This window comes from Sebastes umbrosus, chromosome 21, assembly GCF_015220745.1.
Source record: "Sebastes umbrosus isolate fSebUmb1 chromosome 21, fSebUmb1.pri, whole genome shotgun sequence".
Lineage (NCBI taxonomy): Eukaryota > Metazoa > Chordata > Actinopteri > Perciformes > Sebastidae > Sebastes > Sebastes umbrosus.
The window spans coordinates 527487-553666 of NC_051289.1; the positions used below are offsets into that span (position 1 = coordinate 527487).

At 40.3% G+C, this 26180-nt stretch overlaps 2 protein-coding genes across 3 annotated transcripts in view; one reads left to right on the top strand and one right to left on the bottom strand.

The window, feature by feature from the left end:
• Positions 1–26180, top strand: part of LOC119480982 (NACHT, LRR and PYD domains-containing protein 12-like) — a 705305-nt gene that overhangs the window by 137877 nt on the left and 541248 nt on the right. The window lies entirely within an intron of this gene.
• LOC119480990 (tomoregulin-1-like) lies at positions 2830–18081 on the bottom strand. Of its 2 annotated transcripts, none has more exons than XM_037757667.1 (10): positions 17159–18081; positions 9130–9239; positions 7464–7593; positions 7078–7104; positions 6553–6643; positions 6185–6333; positions 5987–6034; positions 5789–5909; positions 4588–4749; positions 2830–4491 (listed from the first exon to the last, which is right to left on the bottom strand). In XM_037757667.1, exons 1-10 carry the CDS (start codon positions 17310–17312, stop codon positions 4407–4409), a joined length of 1077 nt encoding a protein of 358 aa, XP_037613595.1. In that variant the 5' UTR covers positions 17313–18081; the 3' UTR covers positions 2830–4406. The 2 variants fall into 2 exon arrangements, with proteins under 2 accessions (XP_037613595.1, XP_037613596.1); XM_037757668.1 differs by lacking the exon at positions 17159–18081 and adding an exon at positions 9364–9404.

The window sequence follows — 26180 nt, forward strand, 5'->3', positions numbered from 1 at the left end:
ATCCTGCCGTCACCGCTATATTTAACTCCTCCTCCCTGTAGGAGACGAGGACGCTTGGTTTCCACTCCTCCTCCTCCCTGTAGGAGACGAGGACGCTTGGTTTCCACTCCTCCTCCTCCCTGTAGGAGACGAGGACGCTTGGTTTCCACCACTCCTCCTCCCTGTAGGAGACGAGGACGCTTGGTTTCCACTCCTCCTCCTCCCTGTAGGAGACGAGGACGCTTGGTTTCCACTCCTCCTCCTCCCTGTAGGAGACGAGGACGCTTGGTTTCCACTCCTCCTCCTCCCTGTAGGAGACGAGGACGCTTGGTTTCCACTCCTCCTCCTCCCTGTAGGAGACGAGGACGCTTGGTTTCCACCACTCCTCCTCCCTGTAGGAGACGAGGACGCTTGGTTTCCACTCCTCCTCCTCCCTGTAGGAGACGAGGACGCTTGGTTTCCACTCCTCCTCCTCCCTGTAGGAGACGAGGACGCTTGGTTTCCACTCCTCCTCCTCCCTGTAGGAGACGAGGACGCTTGGTTTCCACTCCTCCTCCTCCCTGTAGGAGACGAGGACACTTGGTTTCCACTCCTCCTCCTCTCCAGGTGGGCGGAGTTTAAAGTGAGTTTCAGCGATGGGATGAAGCACCTGTCAATCAGCGCAAAACATACTTCTCTTTAAGCATTACCGTAGCAACGGTCTGTTATACATAGCAACGGTCTGTTATACGTAGCATCGGTCTGTTATACGTAGCATCGGTCTGTTATACGTAGCATCGGTCTATTATACGTAGCAACGGTCTGTTATTGACGAACGCCGTGATTGACCAATCAGAATGGAGTAATCAACACAGCCGTGTAATAACACTGTGTTTATATTTATTAAGCATTGCACTGCAAATTTTCCACATTTTACAAAATGTTATTGCCGGGCCTTTAAATGCTCATAGTTGCAGAAACACCCAAATATCTTCTTAATGAAACATGATTCATATCTGAAGAAGTGTAATTCTGTAAAACTGTGTTGATGTCAGGTAACAGTCGGAGCTTCACTGGAGCTTCATCTGGTTCATTTGATCACATCATCACACCTTCATCAAGCAGCTGCTGCATGTCTGCCTGCAGGAGGCTGAGGTCGGCTCCATTTCTCCTGTCCACATCCTCATGTCACCTGCAATAGTACCATTCACTTGTGTTTAATCAGTGTGAGCAGCAGTCTTTGATTATGATTCAACTTCACTGCTCCGTGTCGTGTCATCAACAGTAACGAGGCTCAGGGCAACCTTAAAATGACAGTTGTTAAAAATGATCCAGATCAGGAAACACCTGATCAAACAGGGTTTCTTCAGATTCACATTTTAATTTAAGACTATTTAAGACCAGAGGGTCGCAGGTTCAAACCCGGCTTGGGGCCGTTCTGTGTGGCGTTTGCATGTTCTCCCCGTGTTAGCGTGGGTTTTCTCCGGGTGCTCAGGTTTCCCCCCACAGGCCAAAGACATGCAGGTTAGGCATCAACCAATCACGTTGTCTAGCCGACGGTTATGAGTTGCGCCAATATTTATGAGGATTATAAAACAACAACAAACTTTATTACTCCTTTCAACCTCGACAAAGGCAGAGCGGACCAGATCCACGCCTTCCCCTCTTATCTTTCACAATAAAAGCTCCAGATATATACACTGCTTTACCAGAGGCAAATTCACAAACTTAATAAAATAGAGAATGATGTTGAATTCATCATCAACGAGCTGACGCGAATCTATTCAAAAACGTTTGTTGAATAAGTGCTGCAGCTGGCGCAAATTCACATCGCTACCGGTATGAAAAGTTTTGATGCGAAATATCCGCAGGAGATTATTATCGTGTTGTTAATTCGTCACGTCCCGCCCCCATGAATATCATATGTCTAGGGCCCTAAAAAAAAGAATAAATATATAATAATTGGCATTTTGGGTGGAAGTAACAAAAATTGCGAACTGTAAACGATAAACGTGAGTCGGGATCGACCGTTGATTATCTGATCAACGCTGTTTCAAATAACGTAAATCAAGTTTATCAACTCAATTGACAATTCATCACTCTATTTTTCAATTCACGTTCATTTTCATCACTTCCATTATTAATTCATACGCACATACACATATATTTCCCTAAATAATAAATGGCAATTTTTGCATTGTGTTGAATGTAAGATGTTGAAAATGAGCTTCCTGCCAGTGAAGTTAAATTCACTCGTTCGAATGCGAACATTAACGGTAAACATTAACATATACAGTAGTTCGCCTTCATGATACGAAGACAACGGAAGCAAAGAAATAGTCCAACTGAACTCAAAGAACGTTACGGACTTCGTGCGAGCGAGCTAACTGGTCATATGGAGCCTTCAGATGTGCCGGCGTTCACCGTGTTCACCAGTAGAGTCCATGTGATGTATAATAATAATATATTGTAATTTTAGTCGTATATTGTTTTTCTTGGTAGTTTTATAATCTGTCAGAGGAAAGTGTTGATATTCCGACGGCCTCATCTTCTTCCTCTCGTTATGTCTTTACATTTACTACATTATGTCATCTCCTTTCTAGCGTGCTAAACCGTTAGCCTCTGTAGCTTCTAGACGCCGACAGTAACGTTAATATCGCCGTTGCTGAGCAGCGGCGTTCTTCACGACTTCCCATATTCTAAACACGAGCTCACGGGTTTCATTTGAAGGCGCCATTAATCGTGTTTTTTCCATCTGAACGTGCTTCAACGTCAACGTTTCTAATTTAGACTCCTTAAAGCTCCATCCAATAAGAACCTGCCGTCAGTGTGAGAAAAGGAACTGAGTGAACAGATCACAGCGATGACACGTTGGTTTCAAACATCATAATTTAATTCTAGTTCAACTACAGCACATCTCTAAACAACAACTCCACTGGTTCATGCAGTACGCAACGGCTACGCTCAGATCAGGCTGGATTCCCTCGAGCATCACGAGACCACAGCTTCAGAGAGATGTGATCTCAGAGCAGCGATACTTCAGGGAACCTCCCAGCTTCTTGAGTCTACTCCTTCTACCACAATAAAACCACCAACACGGACACTTCGTACCATCGTTACAAATTATATATATATATATATATATATATATATATATATATATATAAAAAGAAGAAACTCAACCAAAAACAGTCATTTAAATTATCTTGTCGAAACACGTAAAATAACATTGGAATCCATTTCCGGAATGAAGCAATCAAATAATAATAACACCAACCTGTACACGTCAGCTTGTACCGTTTCATCTTTTTTAAGCAGTAGAAAAAACAGCATTTTGGTTTTCAGGTGCGTCTCATCGTAACAAATACAAAAAACAAAAAGTAAAATAAAGTTTACCTGATTTCACATGAAAGCTTATTTTGGACCCTGTGAGACGCAGCGAAACACAAAACGTCAGAAGTGAGTTTACATGAGCAACAATACCCAAAGAGGGCTTCAGCAGTCCCTGATCATCCTGTAGTCCTGGTACAGAGCGCCCCCTGGAGTATGAAGGCTTTTATTACACAGGAGGAAGAAACCGACCTTTAACCTTTAACTATGACATCACGGCACAGCGGCACACTGTAAAAAGTTATCAGAAAAAACAACTTAATCTGTAGTGTTGTGTTGCATTGTGAAGCGTGTTCTAACCGGGAAAATAATAATCTCATAAACAACTGAATACATAACGGTGATGTTGAATCATTAGTAAAATACTTCATGTTGAAATTTAAAAAATACTGATTTTGTAATTTATAACATTTTACTTTGAAAAATTCGTCCCTCACAAATTTACAGAATTTACAATTTTTGGCTAAAAACTGTATTCTGTGCTACCAAAGAGACTTGATTTGTCCAATTACTGCAGCTGGATTAATTTATGTTTTTGAATTTTTACATCAAATATTTAAATGGTAGATGATTTAAAACCCAAACATGTCGTATTTAAAGGTCAACATTAAGACAATGTAATCAGTCTGCGTCCCACAGGGTCAAAACCAGAAGACCCAGTCTGTGTGTGGACGGTCTCAAAGTGAAGATACAATCAGATCAATGATGTCTGTTTCCTGCCGAAGGATCCACAGTTTTCAGAGTGTTTCAGAGTGTTTCAGAGTCTGAGAGGACGGCAGCGTCACCACTAACACAAACCAAACTGTACGTCTCGGCTCCGCCTGATGGGAAACATAATCATCTGGTAAAAAAAAAAAAAAAAAAAGAAATCAAACATGAAGGAAAATCTTAAAAAATAAGGCCCCTTAAGGAATTCAAAAAAATATTTTTTTTAAAAAAGGGAAAAAAATGAGGCACCAAAAAGTCGAGATATCAAAAATGTCGTCAGTCTGTGGTACGAAAAATGTAGACTTGTTGTATTTCGTAAAAACACGAGAGAGAAAAGAAAGTGAGAGCAGCTACATCATCCTGGAGGACGTCCCTGAAGGGAAGTGACCGAGGTGCTGCTTCTGCCGCCGCCCACGCTTCGTTTTGTTGCACCTCCTGCAGGACACGACAGGAAGTACACGTCAACAACATGCAGCAACGCACGGTGTTTGTCTGCTCAAACAGTTTACTGATTAAAGCCTAAAGGAGTACCTGGTGAAGCACATGACAACAGCTACGATGATGGCGATCTGAACGGCTCCGATGATGGCGGCGATGAGGACGTAGTGAAGCTTCTGACCACTGGGGACCACGTACAGGATGTTGAAGTCCAGGAGCTGATCACACTGAGGACCCCCGTAGGCCGCTTCACACCTGAGACACACAGAAACACACTGGTGTTATTCACCCAGGTGAAGTATTACTAAACTACTGGCATACTATACTATACTATGACTTTACTATACTATGACTATACTATACTATGACTTTACTATACTATGACTTTACTATACTATACTATGACTATACTATACTATGACTATACTATGACTATACTATACTATACTATACTATGGCTTTACTATACTATGACTATACTATACTATGACTATACTATACTATGACTATACTATACTATGACTTCTACTATACTATGACTTGACTATACTATACTATGACTTTACTATGACTATACTATACTATGACTATACTATACTATACTATGACTATACTATACTATACTATGACTATACTATGACTATACTATACTATACTATACTATGACTATACTATACTATGACTATACTATGACTTTACTATACTATAACTATACTATACTATGACTATACTATACTATGACTATACTATACTATGACTTCTACTATACTATGACTTGACTATACTATACTATGACTATACTATACTATGACTTTACTATACTATGACTATACTATACTATGACTATACTATGACTATACTATACTATACTATGACTATACTATACTATGACTATACTATGACTATACTATACTATACTATGACTATACTATACTATGACTATACTATACTATGACTATACTATACTATGACTATACTATACTATGACTTCTACTATACTATGACTTGACTATACTATACTATGACTATACTATACTATGACTTTACTATACTATGACTATACTATACTATGACTATACTATACTATACTATGACTATACTATACTATGACTATACTATACTATGACTATACTATACTATACTATGACTTCTACTATACTATGACTTTTACTATGACTTTACTATACTATAACCTTTTTTTCATAAAATTATTTCGACATGCATTAAACAACCCCAGGTTTCTGGTCCCTGTGAAGGACTGTGATTGGTTGAGGACAGAAGGGGGAGGAGTTACCTGCAGGTGGGCAGGTTGTGTCTCATCTCACACTGGCCGTGTTCACAGAACTGGGCGTAGTCTTCGGGACAGGGGGCGGGGCTGTCCACGAAGCCCTCCCCCTCACCAGCCTTGGACACAGCTGGAGGACAAACAAAGAAGAAAGACTCTGGTTTCTGATTGGCTGTTAGGGAGACACACTGATGGGGAGGGTCTTACTGTAGATGTCTGGTTTGGTCTTCATGCTGTCGTCCTTCCTACTCTTATCTGAAACCACAGAAGAAGAAAAAAGATATTTAAAAAAGATGTTTATATGTTTTTCACATTTAATCTTCTTCATAATACCCATCATTAATAACAATGAGATGATAATTAATCATCTCAAGAAAAAGAAAAGAAAGAAAGAGAGAAGGTTACCTTGGCAACGCCCCACGTGTTTGATGTCGATCTTGAGCTGTTTGAGGCAGGACGCCTCTCGGACGTGGCAGGGCGTGTCGTAGGTCACGCCGTTGCCGCCGCACACCGGGTTGTCGTTGTGGCCGTTACACACGATGTTACACATGCAGCTGGAAACACGCACGCACACACATTTACACAAGGCGTCAGTCAACGCGCCCTCAGAGTGATGTTTCAGCAGTTAAACATGTACCTTTCAAAATAAAAGACATTTACAATGATTACATGTACCAACACGAATGAGACGGTTCTGGTGTGTGTGGTTGTGTATACGTGTGTGTGTATACGTGTGTGTGTGTATACGTGTGTGCGTGCGTGTGTGTACTAACAGCATATCTTCAGAGTCTTCGTCACATTCGGCTCCAAACTTGCAGTTTCCACATTTCGAAGCCTTTTTCCCGCGACCAGATCCCTCATCGTCTGCAGAGACACAGAACATCACTACAACATGATCCCTACCTTTATTAATATTACTACTATCATTCTATCATTATTACTATTATCATCATTATTAATATTATTATCATCATTATTATTATTATCATCATTATTATTACTATTTTTATCATTATTATTATTATTACTATTGTCAACAATATTATTACTATTATTATTATCATTATAAATATTACTATTACCATTATTATTATTATTATCATCATTATTATTATTATTACTACTACTACTACTACTATTATTATTATTATAATTATTATTATTACCATTATAATTTCTATTATTATTATTATTATTATTACTACTACTATTATTATTATCATTATCATTATTACCATTATTATTATTATTATTATTTGTAGTTTTCAACAAATCAGGTAAAATATGAATCAGTTTACCTCCATCACCAGATCCTGAAGCACCGTCTGACAGAGACAGACACACAGACATGTTATGATGTTATCAATAAATAAATATAGATATATAGTATATACATATATAGTCTATTTGATGTGAAAGACAGAAATCATAGCTTTCTGATGCATAAAGAATGAATGGTCTAGTTCTTATGATTTTTATTTTAGATTCATTTAAATAGGATCATGTAAACAACGACCTCGGTTATTAAAGGGTTAATTGGGCGCCGTCCCTTCATAAATAAACAATACAATTAAATAACATTATATTTTCCTATAACTTCTATTTCGTGATAGAAGTCGCCTTCATGCTGCTCTCATTGATCCTTTATTCATAATCTCCTGTCAGAACGTAACGTGTGCGTTACCGTGGTAACAGGGTCCCTCTGACATGATGCTGATCGCTCTCTGCTTCTTGCAGGCGGCTCTCCTCAGGAAACACTCGTTCTGGTACGTGTCTCCGTTAGAGCCGCACACCGGGACGTACTTCTTATGACACTGCAACACACACACAATAAAACAACAATAATAATAATAATTCATAAAATGGGTTTAGAGTCAGTGAAGGGACACCACCGTTAAAAGGTTGGAATCATCTTCTTCCCTCTTCCACTGCTGTTAATCGTAATGTTAACACGGTTTTGTCGAATTGGGAAAAAATAATAGTGTAAAAAAAGTTCAATCGGAGAGATTAAAGTATTATTTTGTTATTATTTTATTTATTGTTTATTTACTTTAAGTATATTTTAAAATGTATTTATTCATTATTAAATTGTATTTATTTATTTGAAGCATATTTTAAAATCAATGTATTCATTATTAAATTGTATGTATTTATTTCTTTTAAGTATATTTTAAAATGTATTTATTAATTATTAAATCGTATGGATTTATTTATGGATTTATGTTGTATTTATTTAAAGTATATTTTAAAATGTATTTATTCATTATTAAATTGTATGTATTTATCTATATATTTATTTCTGCATGATTTTCCCTTTGTATTTCCTCATATGTGACTGCAGAGGATCAATAAGCACATCGGGTCAGTCAGCAGAATCTGATTCCTTGTAGACGTAGATGACATCACCAAACTGTCCAATCAATAACTTCCTGTTCACTCATCTTGGTTTGTTTGTAATCAGTCGGTGTGAATATGAAGCCGCCCGGCCTACAGGTGAGAACAGGTAAACCATCAGGTGAGACTGAGCCAACAGGTAAACCATCAGGTGTGTGGCTCAGCCAACAGGTAAACCATCAGGTGAGACTGAGCCAACAGGTAAACCATCAGGTGAGACTGAGCCAACAGGTAAACCATCAGGTGTGTGGCTCAGCCAACAGGTAAACCATCAGGTGAGACTGAGCCAACAGGTAAACCATCAGGTGAGACTCAGCCAACAGGTAAACCATCAGGTGTGTGACTCAGCCAACAGGTAAACCATCATGTGAGACTGAGCCAACAGGTAAACCATCAGGTGAGACTGAGCCAACAGGTAAACCATCAGGTGAGACTCAGCCAACAGGTAAACCATCAGGTGAGACTCAGCCAACAGGTAAACCATCAGGTGTGTGGCTCAGCCAACAGGTAAACCATCAGGTGAGACTGAGGCAACAGGTAAACCATCAGGTGTGTGGCTCAGCCAACAGGTAAACCATCAGGTGAAACTCAGCCAACAGGTAAACCATCAGGTGTGTGGCTCAACCAACAGGTAAACCATCAGGTGTGACTCAACCAACAGGTAAACCATCAGGTGTGACTCAACCAACAGGTAAACCATCAGGTGTGTGGCTCAACCAACAGGTAAACCATCAGGTGTGACTCAACCAACAGGTAAACCATCAGGTGAGACTGAGCCAACAGGTAAACCATCAGGTGAGACTGAGCCAACAGGTAAACCATCAGGTGAGACTCAGCCAGCAGGTACACCATCAGGTGAGACTCAACCAACAGGTAAACCATCAGGTGAGACTCAGCCAACAGGTAAACCATCAGGTGAGACTCAACCAACAGGTAAACCATCAGGTGTGACTCACATGGAACTGGCAGACGCACTTGATGTCGGCTCCGTTCTCGCGGCAGCTTCCTCCGAAGCGACACGTCCCGGCGTCACAAACTCGCAGGTCGCTCTTCTTCTCGGACAGATCTGAAAAAAATAACAAAACAGTCATCATCAAATTCTCTTTAACGCCGCTGACTTCTTTAACACGTTGTTATCTCAGTTATATAGCTAGAGTGAAGACACTGGTATCATACGAAACTAGAACAACCTGATGAATCCATCGGTACCAACGAAAGAAAGGAAGAAAAAAAGACAGAAAAAAACTCAACGAAAGAAAGAAAGAAAGACAGAAGGACAGAAAGGACTCTGAGTCAGATCTGAACACACATGATACACATATTGTCAGATTGAGTGTGACGACACGTCCTGATGACATCATGACGTCCTGATGACATCATGATATCATGAATAAACGGACATAAAAGGCAGCGATGGATTTCCAATCAAAGGATCACCAGAGTCACTGAGGTTTATCCTCTGGAGACCCGACAGGTCAGAGATGAAAAACAACCAACACACCAGTACAGTGTGGGAAACACGAGCACGCGCACGTGCGCACACACACACGCACACACTATTATCCAGGGTAGTAATTTCCTGATGGCAGCTGATTGGTCGTCCGGCCGCAGGCTAGCCAATTAGAGCTGGTAATTACAGGGGTCGTGACCCCCGCTTCCTCTGTCATTAGTAAATACTTCGGAGTGCTGAGGCAGCCAGAACAACCTGCTGACACACAGAGAGGCTGCTGAGGGGGTGGACAAAATAACAGAAACACTGTGTTCCCAGGATGCTTCTCTGCTCTGTTGTTATGTTTGATGACATCACTGCTGACGTCGACATGTAGTCCCGTTTCTGTAAACGTTATTGATGAGCTGATTGATTTATACGGTTTATTGTTTATCCTGTAACATAATGTTTTCTTACTTTGACAGATACAGAACGGATATGACGTCACGGTACTCAGACTACCACAATAAAAGCGGCAACTTCCTTCTACCTCCACATAGACTCAAATGAAGCAGATATATCGATTCTGGTATTAAAACTTCTATTTAGAAATCAGGATACACAGGTGAATTGATTGTTTTCCCAGCCCTGGTGTCTGCCTGAAAGTAAAGACATCAATCTAAAGACTGATGGATGATTTGGTAACTGATCAGCGGCAGTGTGAGGCCTACAGGGTTAGTAGTTAATGCTGGAAAACATTTAAACATCTCCACCTGACACACAAGCCACGGCTTTTCAATAATGTCCGGTTGCTATAGTTACTAACATCTCACCTGACAGCCATTGGTTGCATCACCAGCCGGTTACAGCTTGTTTACAGAGTCGGGAGGTCTGCAGAGACCGTCAGCGAGTCTCTGAGGGGAGCTCTAGAGAGTAAAGCCTCCGTTTAACCACCGGCAGCACTAAACACCATCCACCATCCACCGTCTACCATCCACCATCCACCACCATCCACCGTCTACCATCCAACATCCACCATCCAACATCCACCGTCTACCATCCAACATCCACCATCCACCATCTACCATCTACCATCCAACATCCACCATCCAACGTCTACCATCTACCATCCAACAGCTACCATCTACCATCCAACATCTACCATCCAACATCCACCATCCAACAGCTACCATCTACCATCCAACATCTACCATCTACCATCCAACATCCACCGTCTACCATCCACCATCATCCACAATCCACCGTCTACCATCCTACTACGTACTACTGACCAACGCAGTATTCAGTATTCAGTATTCAGTATACAGTATACAGTATACAGTATACAGTATACAGTATACAGTATACAGTACATACTGCATACTACTGAGCCATTTCTGGCTTCTGTTGTTGAAACCATAGCTTGTAGCGGTCCAACACTTTGCATTGTGGGATACAGTAGGTGAGGTAGACTGGTCCGATGCAGACTGGAGATTTATTCCAAATCAGTACGACATCCTGGTACTTTGGTAGATTTAGCTATTTATCTAGTATAGTATGAGGTTGTACTACTAGTATAGTATGAGGTTGTACTAGTATAGTATGAGGTTGTACTAGTATAGTATGAGGTTGTACTACTAGTATAGTATGAGGTTGTACTAGTATAGGGTGAGGTTGTATTACTAGATCACGTTGGCTGTTTCTGAACCTAGCAGCGGATTAAAGTGTGTTGCAGACTGATGAAGACTCAGACCTCCATTATGAAGCGGACCGAGGAGTTTCAAACCTCTCCGGCTCCGAGCGTGAGAAAGTCTCTGAGTTGTGAGCCGGATCTCAGGCGCTGATCAGGTCACTGGTTCAGGACTCTGATCAGGTCACTGGTTCAGGACTCTGATGAGTCAGTGAACTGTGACACGACTACGAACGACATCTCAACGTTAAAGTTAACAAAGTCCTGATACATAAGGGATAAACTAGACCTAGGGGATTCTGTAAGAACATTGTATCAGCTGGTAACGAGTTGAATTAAAGCTGACGAAGGAGAGTTTTATCAGAAGCAGTGTGGTGAGCTGAAGCTGATCTGAGGCCAGTCGGTGATGAAGACAAACTGAAGAGGAAGAATGTTTCCATCCTCCGGAGATCAGCGAAGCGAGGACTGACTAACCTCTCACGCTCTGATGACCTCATTATCTCGCTCCTCGTCTGTCTCTTCCAACCTCCGTCCAGCGCCGACTGAAAGCCTCACTACACGGACAAAAGTATGTGGACACCTGAAGTTCTTCCACACTGAACCGGGACAACCATTTCTGGATGGAGCTGGCTTTGTGTCACGTTGGAACAGGAAGTGATCTTCCCCAAACTGAGATTAGAGATGCACCGATATCCGATCCGGTATCAATGGGGCCGATCTATTAGGGCGGTCACGGTGAAGGACTTTCCCCTGTGGTGATAATGATTGGCTCAACAGCGTCATACGCAGTATTAATGCTTCATTTCTCCTGATGTCAGTGCTGTATAGATGAGCTCTATTGTTAGGCTGTTATTAGGTATATTGTTGCTGTTTCAGAGAACAGAACCAGTCACGAGCTCGTAGAGGACAAACCGAGAAACAGAGGCAGAGTGGTGTGTCTGAATGTGGAGAACATCTGTGACGGAGCTAAAGTAGGCAAGTTCAGATCTTCTGAAAATAGAAATCACAAAGATTTCATCCTTTAGATCCGAAAATAAAACAACATAAAGCCACGCTGTCAGGACAGGTCTTCATGATCAGCGTTTGGATTTTAGATCAGAGAACTAAACGTTTAAGTGATCAATAAAACAAACAGAAAATCTCCTGTTCAGACTCAAACCAACAACACGCCGGTCCGTCTGTCAACACTGACTTCCTGTCTGCGGCTCTCAGCTACAAGCCCATTGGTTCCTACTGAAGACTGAAAACACAAATATATAGTTTCATGTCACTAAAACCAAGATGGAGACGGCCAAAAACCAAGACGACCAAAAACCAAGATGGAGACGACCAAAAACCAAGATGGAGACGGCCAAAAACCAAGACGACCAAAAACCAAGATGGAGACGGCCAAAAACCAAGATGGAGACGACCAAAAACCAAGACGGAGACGACCAAAACCAAGATGGAGACAGACAAAAACCAAGATGGAGACGGCCAAAAACCAAGCTGGAGACGACCAAAAACCAAGCTGGAGACGACCAAAACCAAGCTGGAGACGACCAAAAATCAAGATGAAGACGACCAAAAACCAAGATGGAGACGGCCAAAAACCAAGACGACCAAAAACCAAGATGAAGACAGACAAAAACCAAGATGGAGACAGACAAAAACAAAGCTGGAGACGACCAAAAACCAAGCTGGAGACGACCAAAAACCAAGCTGGAGACGATCAAAACCAAGCTGGAGACGACCAAAAACCAAGCTGGAGATGATCAAAACCAAGCTGGAGACGACCAAAAACCAAGATGAAGACGACCAAAAACCAAGACGACCAAAAACCAAGATGAAGACAGACAAAAACCAAGATGAAGACGACCAAAAACCAAGACGGAGACGACCAAAACCAAGATGGAGACAGACAAAAACCAAGATGGAGACGGCCAAAAACCAAGCTGGAGACGACCAAAAACCAAGCTGGAGACGACCAAAACCAAGCTGGAGACGACCAAAAACCAAGATGGAGACGGCCAAAAACCAAGACGACCAAAAACCAAGATGAAGACAGACAAAAACCAAGATGGAGACAGACAAAAACCAAGCTGGAGACGACCAAAAACCAAGCTGGAGACGACCAAAAACCAAGCTGGAGACGACCAAAACCAAGCTGGAGACGACCAAAAATCAAGCTGAAGACGACCAAAAACCAAGATGGAGACGGCCAAAAACCAAGACGACCAAAAACCAAGATGAAGACAGACAAAAACCAAGATGAAGACGACCAAAAACCAAGACGGAGACGACCAAAACCAAGATGGAGACAGACAAAAACCAAGATGGAGACGGCCAAAAACCAAGACGACCAAAAACCAAGATGAAGACAGACAAAAACCAAGATGAAGACGACCAAAAACCAAGACGGAGACGGCCAAAAACCAAGCTGGAGACGACCAAAAACCAAGCTGGAGACGACCAAAAATCAAGATGAAGACGACCAAAAACCAAGATGGAGACGGCCAAAAACCAAGACGACCAAAAACCAAGATGGAGACAGACAAAAACCAAGACGACCAAAAACCAAGATGGAGACGGCCAAAAACCAAGACGACCAAAAACCAAGATGAAGACAGACAAAAACCAAGACGACCAAAAACCAAGATGGAGACGGCCAAAAACCAAGACGACCAAAAACCAAGATGAAGACGACCAAAAACCAAGACGACCAAAAACCAAGATGAAGACAGACAAAAACCAAGCTGGAGACGGACAAAAAGGAAGAGGAAGTAGAGACTTTTTTGAGGAATCAAGAGTTCATTTGCAGGAAAATTTTTATTATTTTTAACTTATTTTATATTCTGTAAAGAAAATAATTTTTTGTTGGACTGAGAAATAAAATAACAGGACAAAAACTAACAATTATTGTCATCAATGTGGTGATTATCTTCTCCATCAATCGACTTATTGAAACAGCGTCACAATGACCCAGAGCCTGAGCCTTAATAATGTTAATAATGTTAACGTTAACATTATAAACATTATTACTAATGAAAAAAGGAAGCAGAGATATCAGGACACTAGTTAGTAGACTCACTCACTGCTGGTTTGAGAATATCACCAGATGTTTAAAAGCAGATGTGGATCCAGTCTGATGTACTTGTACATATAGGCTGAACACACACACACATATAAATACACAGTGTACTCCCTCATGGAACCTCGCCCTGTTCCTCCTCCCTGTAATTAAGCCTGAAATAGAGCCCAGTTAAAGTGAGGAGTGGTCAACACACACTGACAGGCTGCAACACAACACGGAGGCCTTCAACTGACTAACACACACTTTGTCAGATTAGTCCAGTATTTAATCCTCTTATCAACATCGGAGTGGACAAATATGCTGCTTTATGTATGTATATATTTATTGTTATAAATCAATTAACAACACAAAACAGTGACAGATGTTGTCCAGAAACCCTCACAGGTATGGAGGCCTGAACCTGCCAAAATCAAAAACAAATGAATAAATGACTCGATAAATTAATAAATGTGTCAAAATAATATAAAAATAACTGTAGTCATTAATTAATTAATAAAATGTGACATAAATTGATATTTCTGTTTTAATTTGCTTCTTTATTTATTTATCTATCTTGTATTAATTCCCTTATTTATTTATTTTTATTTATATATTTTATTTTTTAATATTTTTTCAATTAATATATTTATTATTATAATATATCCATTTATTTATTCATTTATTTTTGCATTTATGTTTTATTTATTTATATATATTTTAATGTATTTATTTATTATCATTTATTTTTGCATTTATTTATATTTATTCATTTGTTTTATTTATTTATTTTTCATGTATTCATTTATATATTCATTTATTTTTGCATTTATGTTTTATCTATTCATTTATTTATTTTAGGGCTGTCAATCGATTAAAGTAGTTAATCGTGATTAATCACACATGTTGTATCTGTTCTAAATGTCCCTCAAAGGGAGGTTAGTCTAGTATTTAATAGTCTTCACACTTCAGTGGGCAACATGTCTGCTTCAGCAGGTTAAACCTCTCCAGTCTCCTCCGACTCCTCTCTGATCACATTGTACAGGTGATGTCTCTGTTGTCATGGTGACTGCACTGATCGGAAACACTAATATGGTGGAAGGAAGGAAGGAAGGAAGGAACGTAGCAGCCCAGGAATCACGACTGGCCCCGTTCACACCTGGTATTAACATCTGTCTCAAGGTTGGCCCTCACTACCAGATGTTTCAGATCTTACCAGATGTGTAAAACATGAGAGAGTCCACACAGTTAAAGTTAACAGTTTAGTTCCTTTAGTGTGTAAACACAAGCTCAGCAGTTTCATTTGAAGGCACCAAGAGACGGACAAAAACCAAGACGGGGACGGACAAAAACCAAGACGGAGACGGACAAAAACCAAGACAGAGACGGACAAAAACCAAGACGGGGACGGACAAAAACCAAGACAGAGACGGACAAAAACCAAGACGGGGACGGACAAAAACCAAGACAGAGACGGACAAAAACCAAGACGGGGACGGACAAAAACCAAGACGGAGACGGACAAAAACCAAGACGGGGACGGACAAAAACCAAGACGGAGACGGACAAAAACCAAGACGGACACGGACAAAAACCAAGACGGAGACGGACAAAAACCAAGACGGAGACGGACAAAAACCAAGACGGGGACGGACAAAAACCAAGACGGAGACGGACAAAAACCAAGACGGACACGGACAAAAACCAAGACGGGGACGGACAAAAACCAAGACGGAGACGGACAAAAACCAAGACGGACACGGACAAAAACCAAGACGGAGACGGACAAAAACCAAGACGGAGACGGACAAAAACCAAGACGGAGACGGACAAAAACCAAGACGGAGACGGACAAAAACCAAGACGGGGACGGACAAAAACCAAGACAGAGACGGACAAAAACCAAGACGGACACGGACAAAAACCAAGACGGAGACGGACAAAAACCAAGACGGAGACGGACAAAAACCAAGACGGAGACGGACAAAAACCAAGACGGGGACGGACAAAAACCAAGACGGAGACGGACAAAAACCAAGACGGACACGGACAAAAACCAAGACGGAGACGGACAAAAACCAAGACAGAGACGGACAAAAACCAAGACGGAGACGGACAAAAACCAAGACGGAGACGGACAAAAACCAAGACGGAGACGGACAAAAACCAAGATGGAGACGGACAAAAACCAAGACGGAGACGGACAAAAACCAGGATGGACGCTGACGGACAAAAACCAAGATGGAGACGGCCGAAATGCGAAACTTGAGGCTTCAAAACGTCGGTCCACAAAACAACGGGTGACGTCACGGCGACCACGTCCACTTCTTATAAACAGTCTGTGGTCTATCTGCATATAAAGCGGTGAAGTGAGATCCGATCACAAGCGGAGACGCATTCTAACGCCAGCTGTGAACTGACTGAACGTGGAGCGGGTCCGCTTGTGATCGGATCACCTGTTCATGGCCAGGCATGATGTCATGTTTGGGTGGCGGGTAGCGGGTACCGGGTAGCGTTCATGAGCCTCCGCCTCCATCAAACACCCCCAGCTTCATCCTGCTGCGGTCGTCATGACAACAGAAACACAAAGATGAGTCAATGACACAACAGCTGGATCATGTGATCAGCTGCACCGAAAGCATCCAATAGGAGATGACGGGGTCAAATAGATAAAAAATGACTGTGACCTCTGACCTCCGCGTCCTCAAACCCCCTACATGACCTGCCAGATTACCTCCAGACCTCCACCTGCAGACTGACCAGCCTGAGGTGAACTGTGATGAGTTCAGGTGTAAACAGGATGTTGTTGAGTCTCACCTGGGCAGTCGGAGGCCTTCCCGGGGCCACAGTCCACACTACTGCCTCCGCTGCGGGGGAACGAGCTCCGGACGGCGGGGAGGACCAGCAGAACCAGCAGGCAGCTGGACCAGGACCAGGACCAGGACCAGGAGGACCGGCACACAGGAGCCATGATGGAGGGAGGACGGTGGGAGGGAGGGAGGAATATAAGGAGAGACAGATGGAGGGATGGGGGTCTGAGGGGAGGAATAGAGGGATGGATGGAGGTTTAAGGAGATGAATGAGATAGATAGATGGATAGATAGATAGATAGATAGATAGAGGTCTTGCAGGACTGATGGATAGATGGGTGGAGGTATAGAGAGACAGATAAGAGAATAAAAAGAGAGAAAAACAGATTTTTTTTCTGGATTCGTCCTTCAAAAAAAAAAAAAAAAAATCCTCAAAACAAAAACACGTCGCAGGAAATGAGTTAAATCCTAAAGAGCTCCACGTGCGCCCCGTGCTGTCCTGTGCGCGGGCTCTTCATGGTGGACCAGGCTGCTGGATGGAGGACACGGTGAGACAGCAGGCTGCAGGCTGCAGGCTGCTGCACCGAGACCAGGATAACAAAGCAGATCAGAGCAGAGCAGCAGGGCCTGGGGCTGCACACAGCGACCCCCACACCAACACCAACACCTCCTCCAACACCACCAGCACCAGTCTGCTCACAGTCTGCTCTCAGCCTCCATCACACAGCCCCGCTGCCAAAGCACTCGAACCGGCTGCACACGAAACAAAGATCCAGGTAGAGGTAGAGCGGGCTTCCAGCAGCATCCAGGCCGAAGAGCAGTGAGTGTGCGCCGGGGAGGATTGACGGGTGAGGTCGGTGTGTCGGTCGGTCGGTCCGGGACTCTTCTTTCTCCTCTGAATCAAACCAACAAAGAGTCCGACCACGTGACCTGCAGCAGGCCACGCCCACGCAAGGAGAGACGTTCAGGGGGCTACATTAAAGTGGGACACACGGCCACAAGCAGCAGATAAAACAATAAGTAAAGGTCGACTATAAATTGAATTGAATGACTACAATACACTAGCAGCAGATGAAACAATAAGTAAAGGTCGACTACAACACACTAGCAGCAGATAAAACAATAAGTAAAGATCGACTACAACACACTGGCAGCAAATAAAACAATAAGTAAAGATCTTCAACAACACACTGGCAGCAGATAAAACAATAAGTAAAGGTTGACTATAAATTGAATTGAATGACTACAACACACTAGCAGCAGATAAAACAATAAGTAAAGGTTGACTATAACACACTGGCAGCAGATAAAACAATAAGAAAAGCTTGATTACAACACACTAGCAGCAGATAAAACGATAAGAAAAGATTGACTACAACACACTAGCAGCAGATAAAACAATAAGTAAAGATCGACTACAACACCCTAGCAGCAAATAAAACAATAGGTAAAGGTCGACTACAACACATTAGCAGCAGATAAAACAATAGGTAAAAGTCGACTACAACACCCTAGCAGCAAATAAAACAATAGGTAAAGGTCGACTACAACACATTAGCAGCAAATAAAACAATAGGTAAAAGTCGACTACAACACACTAGCAGCAGATAAAACAATAAGTAAAGGTCGACTTCAACACACTAGCAGCAGATAAAACAACAAGTAAAGGTCGACTATAACACACTAGCAGCAGATAAAACAATAAGTACAGGTTGACTATAAATTGAATTGAATTGAATGACTACAACACACTAGCGACAGATAAAACAATAAGTAAAGGTCGACTACAACACACTAGCAGCAGATAAAACAATAAGTAAAGATTGACTAAAACACACCAGCAGCAGATAAAACAATAAGTAAAGGTCGACTACAACACACTAGCAGCAGATAAAACAATAAGTAAAGGTCGACTATAAATTTAATTGAATGACTACAATACACTAGCAGCAGATGAAACAATAAGTAAAGGTCGACTACAACACACTAGCAGCAGATAAAACAATAAGTAAAGATCGACTACAACACACTGGCAGCAAATAAAACAATAAGTAAAGATCTTCAACAACACACTGGCAGCAGATAAAACAATAAGTAAAGGTTGACTATAAATTGAATTGAATGACTACAACACACTAGCAGCAGATAAAACAATAAGTAAAGGTTGACTATAACACACTGGCAGCAGATAAAACAATAAGAAAAGCTTGATTACAACACACTAGCAGCAGATAAAACGATAAGAAAAGATTGACTACAACACACTAGCAGCAGATAAAACAATAAGTAAAGATCGACTACAACACCCTAGCAGCAAATAAAACAATAGGTAAAGGTCGACTACAACACATTAGCAGCAGATAAAACATAAGTAAAAGTCGACTACAACACACTAGCAGCAGATAAAACAATAAGTAAAGGTCGACTTCAACACACTAGCAGCAGATAAAACAACAAGTAAAGGTCGACTATAACACACAGGCAGCAGATAAAACAATAAGTAAAGGTACCTCCAACACACTAGCAGCAAATAAAACAATAAGTAAAGGTCGACAACAACACACTAGCGGCAGATAAAACAATAAGTAAAGGTCAACTACAACACACTAGCAGCAGATAAAACAATATGTAAAGGTCGACTACAACAAAACTAATGACACATTGCAACATTGTAATGAAATAATATATTAATTATTATTTCATTACAATGTTGCAATGTGGGAGTGGACAAATATGCTGCTTTATAAATATATATATATATATATATATACATACATTTTCCCCTTTTAGTTATTTATTTATTTATTTATTTTATGCATTTTTACATTTATGTATCTTTATTATTAATATTTATTTTTTTAAATGAATGTTTTTTAGCATTTATTTTAATTGATTAAAATATTTAATCATGATTAATCACACATTTTTTATCTGTTATAAATGTACCTTAAAGGGAGATTTGTCAAGTATTTAATACTCTTATCAACATGGGAGTGGAAAAATATGCTGCTTTACGCAAATGTATGTATAAATAAATATATATATACATTTTTTATTTGTATTTATTTACTCCTCTGTTTAATTTTCCCTTTTATTTATTTATGTATTTATTTTTATTTATTTATTTATTTTTTGCATTTATTTTTTACGTCTCCAGTCATTTTTGCATTTATCTTTGCATTTATTTTTTATTTACTTTGCATTTTTTTAATTTAATATTTATTTTAAAATGCTTGACTCAATAAATATGCAAAAATAATATTAAAAATAAATGTAGTCATTAATTAATTGATAAATTGTGACATAAATTGATATTTCAGTTTTAATTGTCTTCTTTATTTATATATAAATATTATATATTTCTTTCTATTTCTGCTTCTTTATTTATTAACTCTGTTTAATTTTCCCTTTTGTTTATTTATGTATTATGTATTATTTTTATTATTTTATTTATTGATTTATTGATTTATTGATTTTTTATTTTTGCATTTTGCATAGTTAATCAATTGCAAATGAATCTCACATTTTTTATCTGTTCAAAATGAACCTTAAAAGGAGATTTGTCAAGTATTTAATATTATTATCAACATGGGAGTGGACAAATATGCAGCTTTATGCAAATGTATATATATATATGTGTCATTGTTTTGTGTTGTTAACTGATTTACAATAATAAATATATACATATATTTGCATAAAGCAGCATATTTGTCTACTCCCATGATGATAAGAGGATTAAATACTTGACTAATCTCCCTTTAAGGTTCATTTTGAACAGATACAAATGTGTGATTAATCGCGAATAAATATTTTAATCGTTCGATTGACCTAAAATACATATAATTGAAATAAAGTGATAATTGTCTGTACATCCATTGGTCCACTGCAGACAGGCGCTGATCACAGATATAGCCATATAGGCTCAATATTAATCCATAAAATATTCCAATCCATAATTGAACCAGTTTCATTAAATGCAGTGGAGGAATATGTCACTAGAGGGCAGAATAGAGCTGATGAACCAGTGTTGTACCAGTGTTGAACCAGTGAGGTACCAGTGATGAACCAGTGATTAACCAGTGATGCTACACTGGGGCTCCATGTGTCAGGTCCTTAAGATGAGACGGAGATGCAGGTTTGACCTTTTGACCTGAACATTACCAGCTTTTTATACAGTGAACTGAAATGAATGAAATGAGCACAAAGTGACAGTCCCACAGAAACCCTGCAGCTACAGACTGTATGCAATACTGACAACAAACACCACCTGCTGTTGTTGTAGTGCTGTGTGTTGGTGACGGACTGCAGCCAGCAGGGGGCGCTGCAGGACAGAGGGAGGAAACTGTGAACTGCTCCTTTAACTGCTCCACCCATCTCCATCCACCCTGCTGTCTCCGTGTACACAGGCCTCAACATAAACTATGATAGTAAACACATTTCAGTACAGGCTGTAAGTTAACAATGAACCTAACCTGCATGTCTTTGGACTGTGGGAGGAAACCTGAGCACCCGGAGTAAACCCACGCTAACACGGGGAGAACGTACAAACTCCACACAGAAGGGGGTGATACACACACACACACACACACACACACACACACATACGTGTTATAATTCATTATGTTTATGAATATTTTTCCCCGAAAGACACAAACACCACTTTTAAATCCAGACGTCGAGCGGATGATGGATGTTTCTGTTTCTTTCTTTCTTTCTTACAAAACATGAAAGAACACAACAGCCTGGTGTTTACCATGTTACTCCATTATTATCCCCCCCCCCCCACCCACACCCACATCCATTATTATACCCCCCCCCCCCCCCACACACACATCCATTATTATACCCCCCCCCCCCCCACACACACACACACACATCCATTATTTTACCCCCCCATCCATCCATTATTGTCCACTGAAAGCTCTCAGTCGATTAACCTGATTCAACCTGCAAACACACGACACGTAGAGCTGCTAAAAGACAGGAAGAAACCTGTCGACTCTAATCCTGATTCAACTGAGCCAGAAAGAAAGAAAGAAAGAAAGAAAGAAAGAAAGAAAGAAAGAAGAAAGAACGATGGAAGGATAGAAAAAAGAAAGAAAGAACGATGGAACGAAAGAATGAAAGAAAGAAAGAAAGAAAGAACAAAGGAAGGGAAGAATCAAGGAAAAAAGAATAAAGACACAGAAATAAAGAAGAAAGAAAGAAAGAAAGAACAAATAAAGAAAGAAAGGAAGAAGGAAAGAAAGAAAGAACGAAGGAAAGAAAGAAAGAACGAAAGAATGAAAGAAAGAAAGAACGAGCGAAGGAAAGAACGAAGGAAAGAAAGAAAGAATGAACGAAGGAAAGAAAGAAAGAAAGAAAGAAAGAATGAAAGAAAGAAAGAAAGAAAGAAAGAGCGAAGGAAAGAACGAAGGAAAGAAAGAAAGAAAGAACGAAGGAAAGAAAGAAAGAATGAACGAAGGAAAGAAAGAAAGAAAGAAGGAAAGAAAGAAAGAAAGAACGAAGGAAAGAAAGAAAGAAAGAAAGAGCGAAGGAAAGAACGAAAGAAAGAAAGAAAGAAAGAACGAAGGAAAGAAAGAAAGAAAGAAAGAATAAAGGTCACGGTCCCTCTGCCTCACTCCTCACTGCTAGGAGACGACTTCACCGGGAGGAGACGCTAATGAGTTACTGAGCTAATCCGGTCCCGTTGGTTCATGTGAACGTTCTCAACTACCTCTGGTGATCCTGGAGAGTGAGTGACGGCACATGTTGAGACAAACTAGGATTCTCTTCAGCCATCGTTAAAGAAACAAGCCAACAATAGCTGCTAGCCAGCGTTAACTCACGTGTTCAGAGAGTTCCTCTTTGAGATTCACTGGTAGAAAGAAGATCAGGTGTGTGTGTGTGCTTGTTGTTGAAGGCGTGCTGAGACACTACAGCTGTCACACTGATGGATTAATCCGGACCACATCTGGGAATTCAAACTGCTTCTGTGACGAGAAACAAGACGAACAGGAGATAAGAGATAAAAGTAATAAAAAGATTGTTTGTTGTAGTTCAGAGGATTCTTCATGTGCCAAATATATGTCGAGGGATTTTCAAAATAAATGTAATCCAAATATATGATGAGGGATTTTCAAAATAAATGTAACCCAAATTTATGTTGAGTGATTTTCAAAATAATTATAATCCAAATTTATGTTTAGTGATTTTCAAAATAAATGTAATCCAAATATATGTTGAGTGATTTTCAAAATAAATGTAATCCAAATATATGCTCAGTGATTTTCAAAATAAATGTAATCCAAATATATGTTGAGGGATTTTCAAAATAAATGTAACCCAAATTTATGTTGAGTGATTTTCAAAATAACTGTAATCCAAATTTATGTTTAGTGATTTTCAAAATAAATGTAATCCAAATATATGTTGAGTGATTTTCAAAATAAATGTAATTCACATATATGCTCAGTGATTTTCAAAATAAATGTAATCCAAATATATATATTGAGCGATTTTCAAAATAAATGTAATCCAGATATATGTTGAGTGATTTTCAGAATAAATGTAATCCAAATATATGTTGTTTCCTGTTCTTTACCTGATCTTTGAGCAGGTGTTTGCTCCAGTTATGACCCACATCTGGACTGAGTCGAGGTGTTTCTGCCCGGCGACACGCTGTCACATTTTATTAAACACAAATGAGCAAGAAAATCCATTAAGAGTTTTTTTCTGCTTCACGGGTGCTTAGTTGGCAGGACGCGAGCGGCTGCACATGAAGGATTTTAGGAAAACAATAGAAAACACACAGAGGAGTTATTAATTATGAATGCAGAAAATACTGCATTGTGGGTGAAATCAGTGACCCCATTAGCATGAAAACACGAGTAGAACAAACAGAGAGCTAAGGACAAGAAGAGACGCATAAATAAAATGTAATGACGTCAAATCAGAGAACGGAACAGTCTGAGCTCTGGACGACTATTTAACATCCTGTCTTTATTTCCTGAAGTCAGTTTAGAGAAAAATACGGAAGCCCTGAAAGGCAAGCGAGAATTTTTGTCTGATCTAAATTATTTCTAAATTTTCTTTGTTTTTAACAACTTTTCATCACAAAGGTTTTAAGATACTACTGACCAAATTTGAAGGTAATCGGGTTAAATCTGTAGGAGGAGTTCGTTAAAGTACAGCGCCTTGAAATTATAAAAAAAACCACCTTAAATTAAAAATGGCCGACTTCCTGTTGGGTTTAGTACCTCCAATAGGATTTTCTTTACGTCTCAATATGGTACATAAACCGACCAAATTTCATACATCTAGGTGAAACACCCCGCCGGGGCTACTCAATAGGGGGCGCTATCGAGACATTTTGCCACATCCATATGCGAAACCCATAAAATATATAAATTTTCACCAGAAGTGTTGTTCGTATCTGAACATGTTTAGCCTCCCAGAAATGCAATTCATTTCGGAGAATAATAAACATAGCAATTTCAATATGGCCTCGCTGACCCCCGGGTCTAAAAATACAGTTTACAGCTTGTTCTTCTGTTATAAAATCTTTAATTAGTAGCGCCACCTAACGGCAACAGGAAGTTGCATTCGCTATATTTTGGCGTACTACTCTTAGCAGGCCAACCAGATCCACCTCAAATTTGGTCTAGAAAATGGTAAGACCTTCATGATAACAGACGGTGAAGCTTTTGAGTTTTCGTGAAATGCCGTTGCCGTGGCGACGCATTGTTCTCCATGAAACAGGAAGTTGTTTTTGAGGGTTTAAGGGTTGCTTAAAAACAAACGAAACTTGACACACTCGTTAAAAGTGCTAAAATGTGTTAACGGATATGTTTTCTGTGTTTGGGTGTGGCAAGGGCGCCCATTAGCGCCCCCTATAATATTTTGACTAAGCAGCCCTCGCGGCACGTTTCACGTAGATGTACCAAATCTGGTAGGGGCATGTCTCATATGTAGACTTATAAAAAAGTCTCTTGGGGCCATGCTCTAAACCCAACAGGAAGTCGGACATTTTGAAATATGTGTGATTTGTTTTGTGTTTATTTTTGGCCATTTCCAGGCTCTGTAAATTAACGAACTCCTCTTACAGATTTAATGCAATCAACTTCAGATTTGGTCGGTACAATCTAAAGACTTTTGTGATGAAAAGTTGTTCAAATCGCGTTGACGTGGCGTGGCGGAGAATTTACATGATTCGCCATTGAATTTGTAACTCGACTGGACTTGGTCCAATCTGCCCCAAACTTGACCTACTTCATAAGAGTCCAGGCCTGAGGACATCAGCGGGAAGTCAGCGTTATGTGACAAACATCATCTGATTTACATGAAATTTACATTGTGTGGTCTACACTTGATAATGAGCAACATAATGGATGTTTAGCGCCACATAGTGGACACAGGAAGTGGTGAAAAATTTGCAATCCGTCATTTCCTGTGCCACTAAATCCAACGCAGGACATAACGTCTAACTTGTGCGTGCAGTTTCCGATGGTCACAGAAATGTAGGGCTGCGTCGACCGGCGTACCACAAGTAACCACGACGTGTGCGAAGGTGCGAGGGCCCGATCATCGCCGCCTGCAGCTTTAATTAAAGATGAAACCGGACAGACGAGTTAAAGACATCTAATTAAAGAGCAGGTTGACGTGAGCTGCGTGTCGTGGTGGTGTAAATAGCACAGAGAGATGGATGAACAGGTTTCTGAATGTTCCCGGTGTGTTCAGGTCCATCACATGTCGCTTCATCATTGTCTTTTGTTATTAGTTCCTCGTGACTCATCTTTTGTTATTTCAGAGAGAAGGGAGCGGCAGGCCTGAAGGATCACATGAAATCATTATAGGTTTGACTTTCTTCACTGGATGCAGAGACAAATCAAACATCCTATTAGACCTTTAACTAACATTGTGTTTCTGATGAGATACTGAACAGTTTGATGCCTTCAGGCCTCATTTTACTGTAAATGAAGGAACCCGGAGACGTACAGGCTGAGATGAGAGGAGGAGGAAGTATCCAGAGGTTTTACTTCAGTAATACT

Excerpts from the sequence above, each read along its gene's own strand:
- LOC119480990 (XM_037757667.1), bottom strand. The coding sequence starts at position 17,312 with ATGGCTCCTGTGTGCCGGTCCTCCTGGTCCTGGTCCTGGTCCTGGTCC. Across the intron at positions 7,105-7,463 it reads AGAGGGACCCTGTTACCACG|ACGGTGCTTCAGGATCTGGT; the intron begins GTAACGCACACG and ends TGTCTCTGTCAG. Across the intron at positions 5,910-5,986 it reads GACCAAACCAGACATCTACA|CTGTGTCCAAGGCTGGTGAG; the intron begins GTAAGACCCTCC and ends TTTGTCCTCCAG.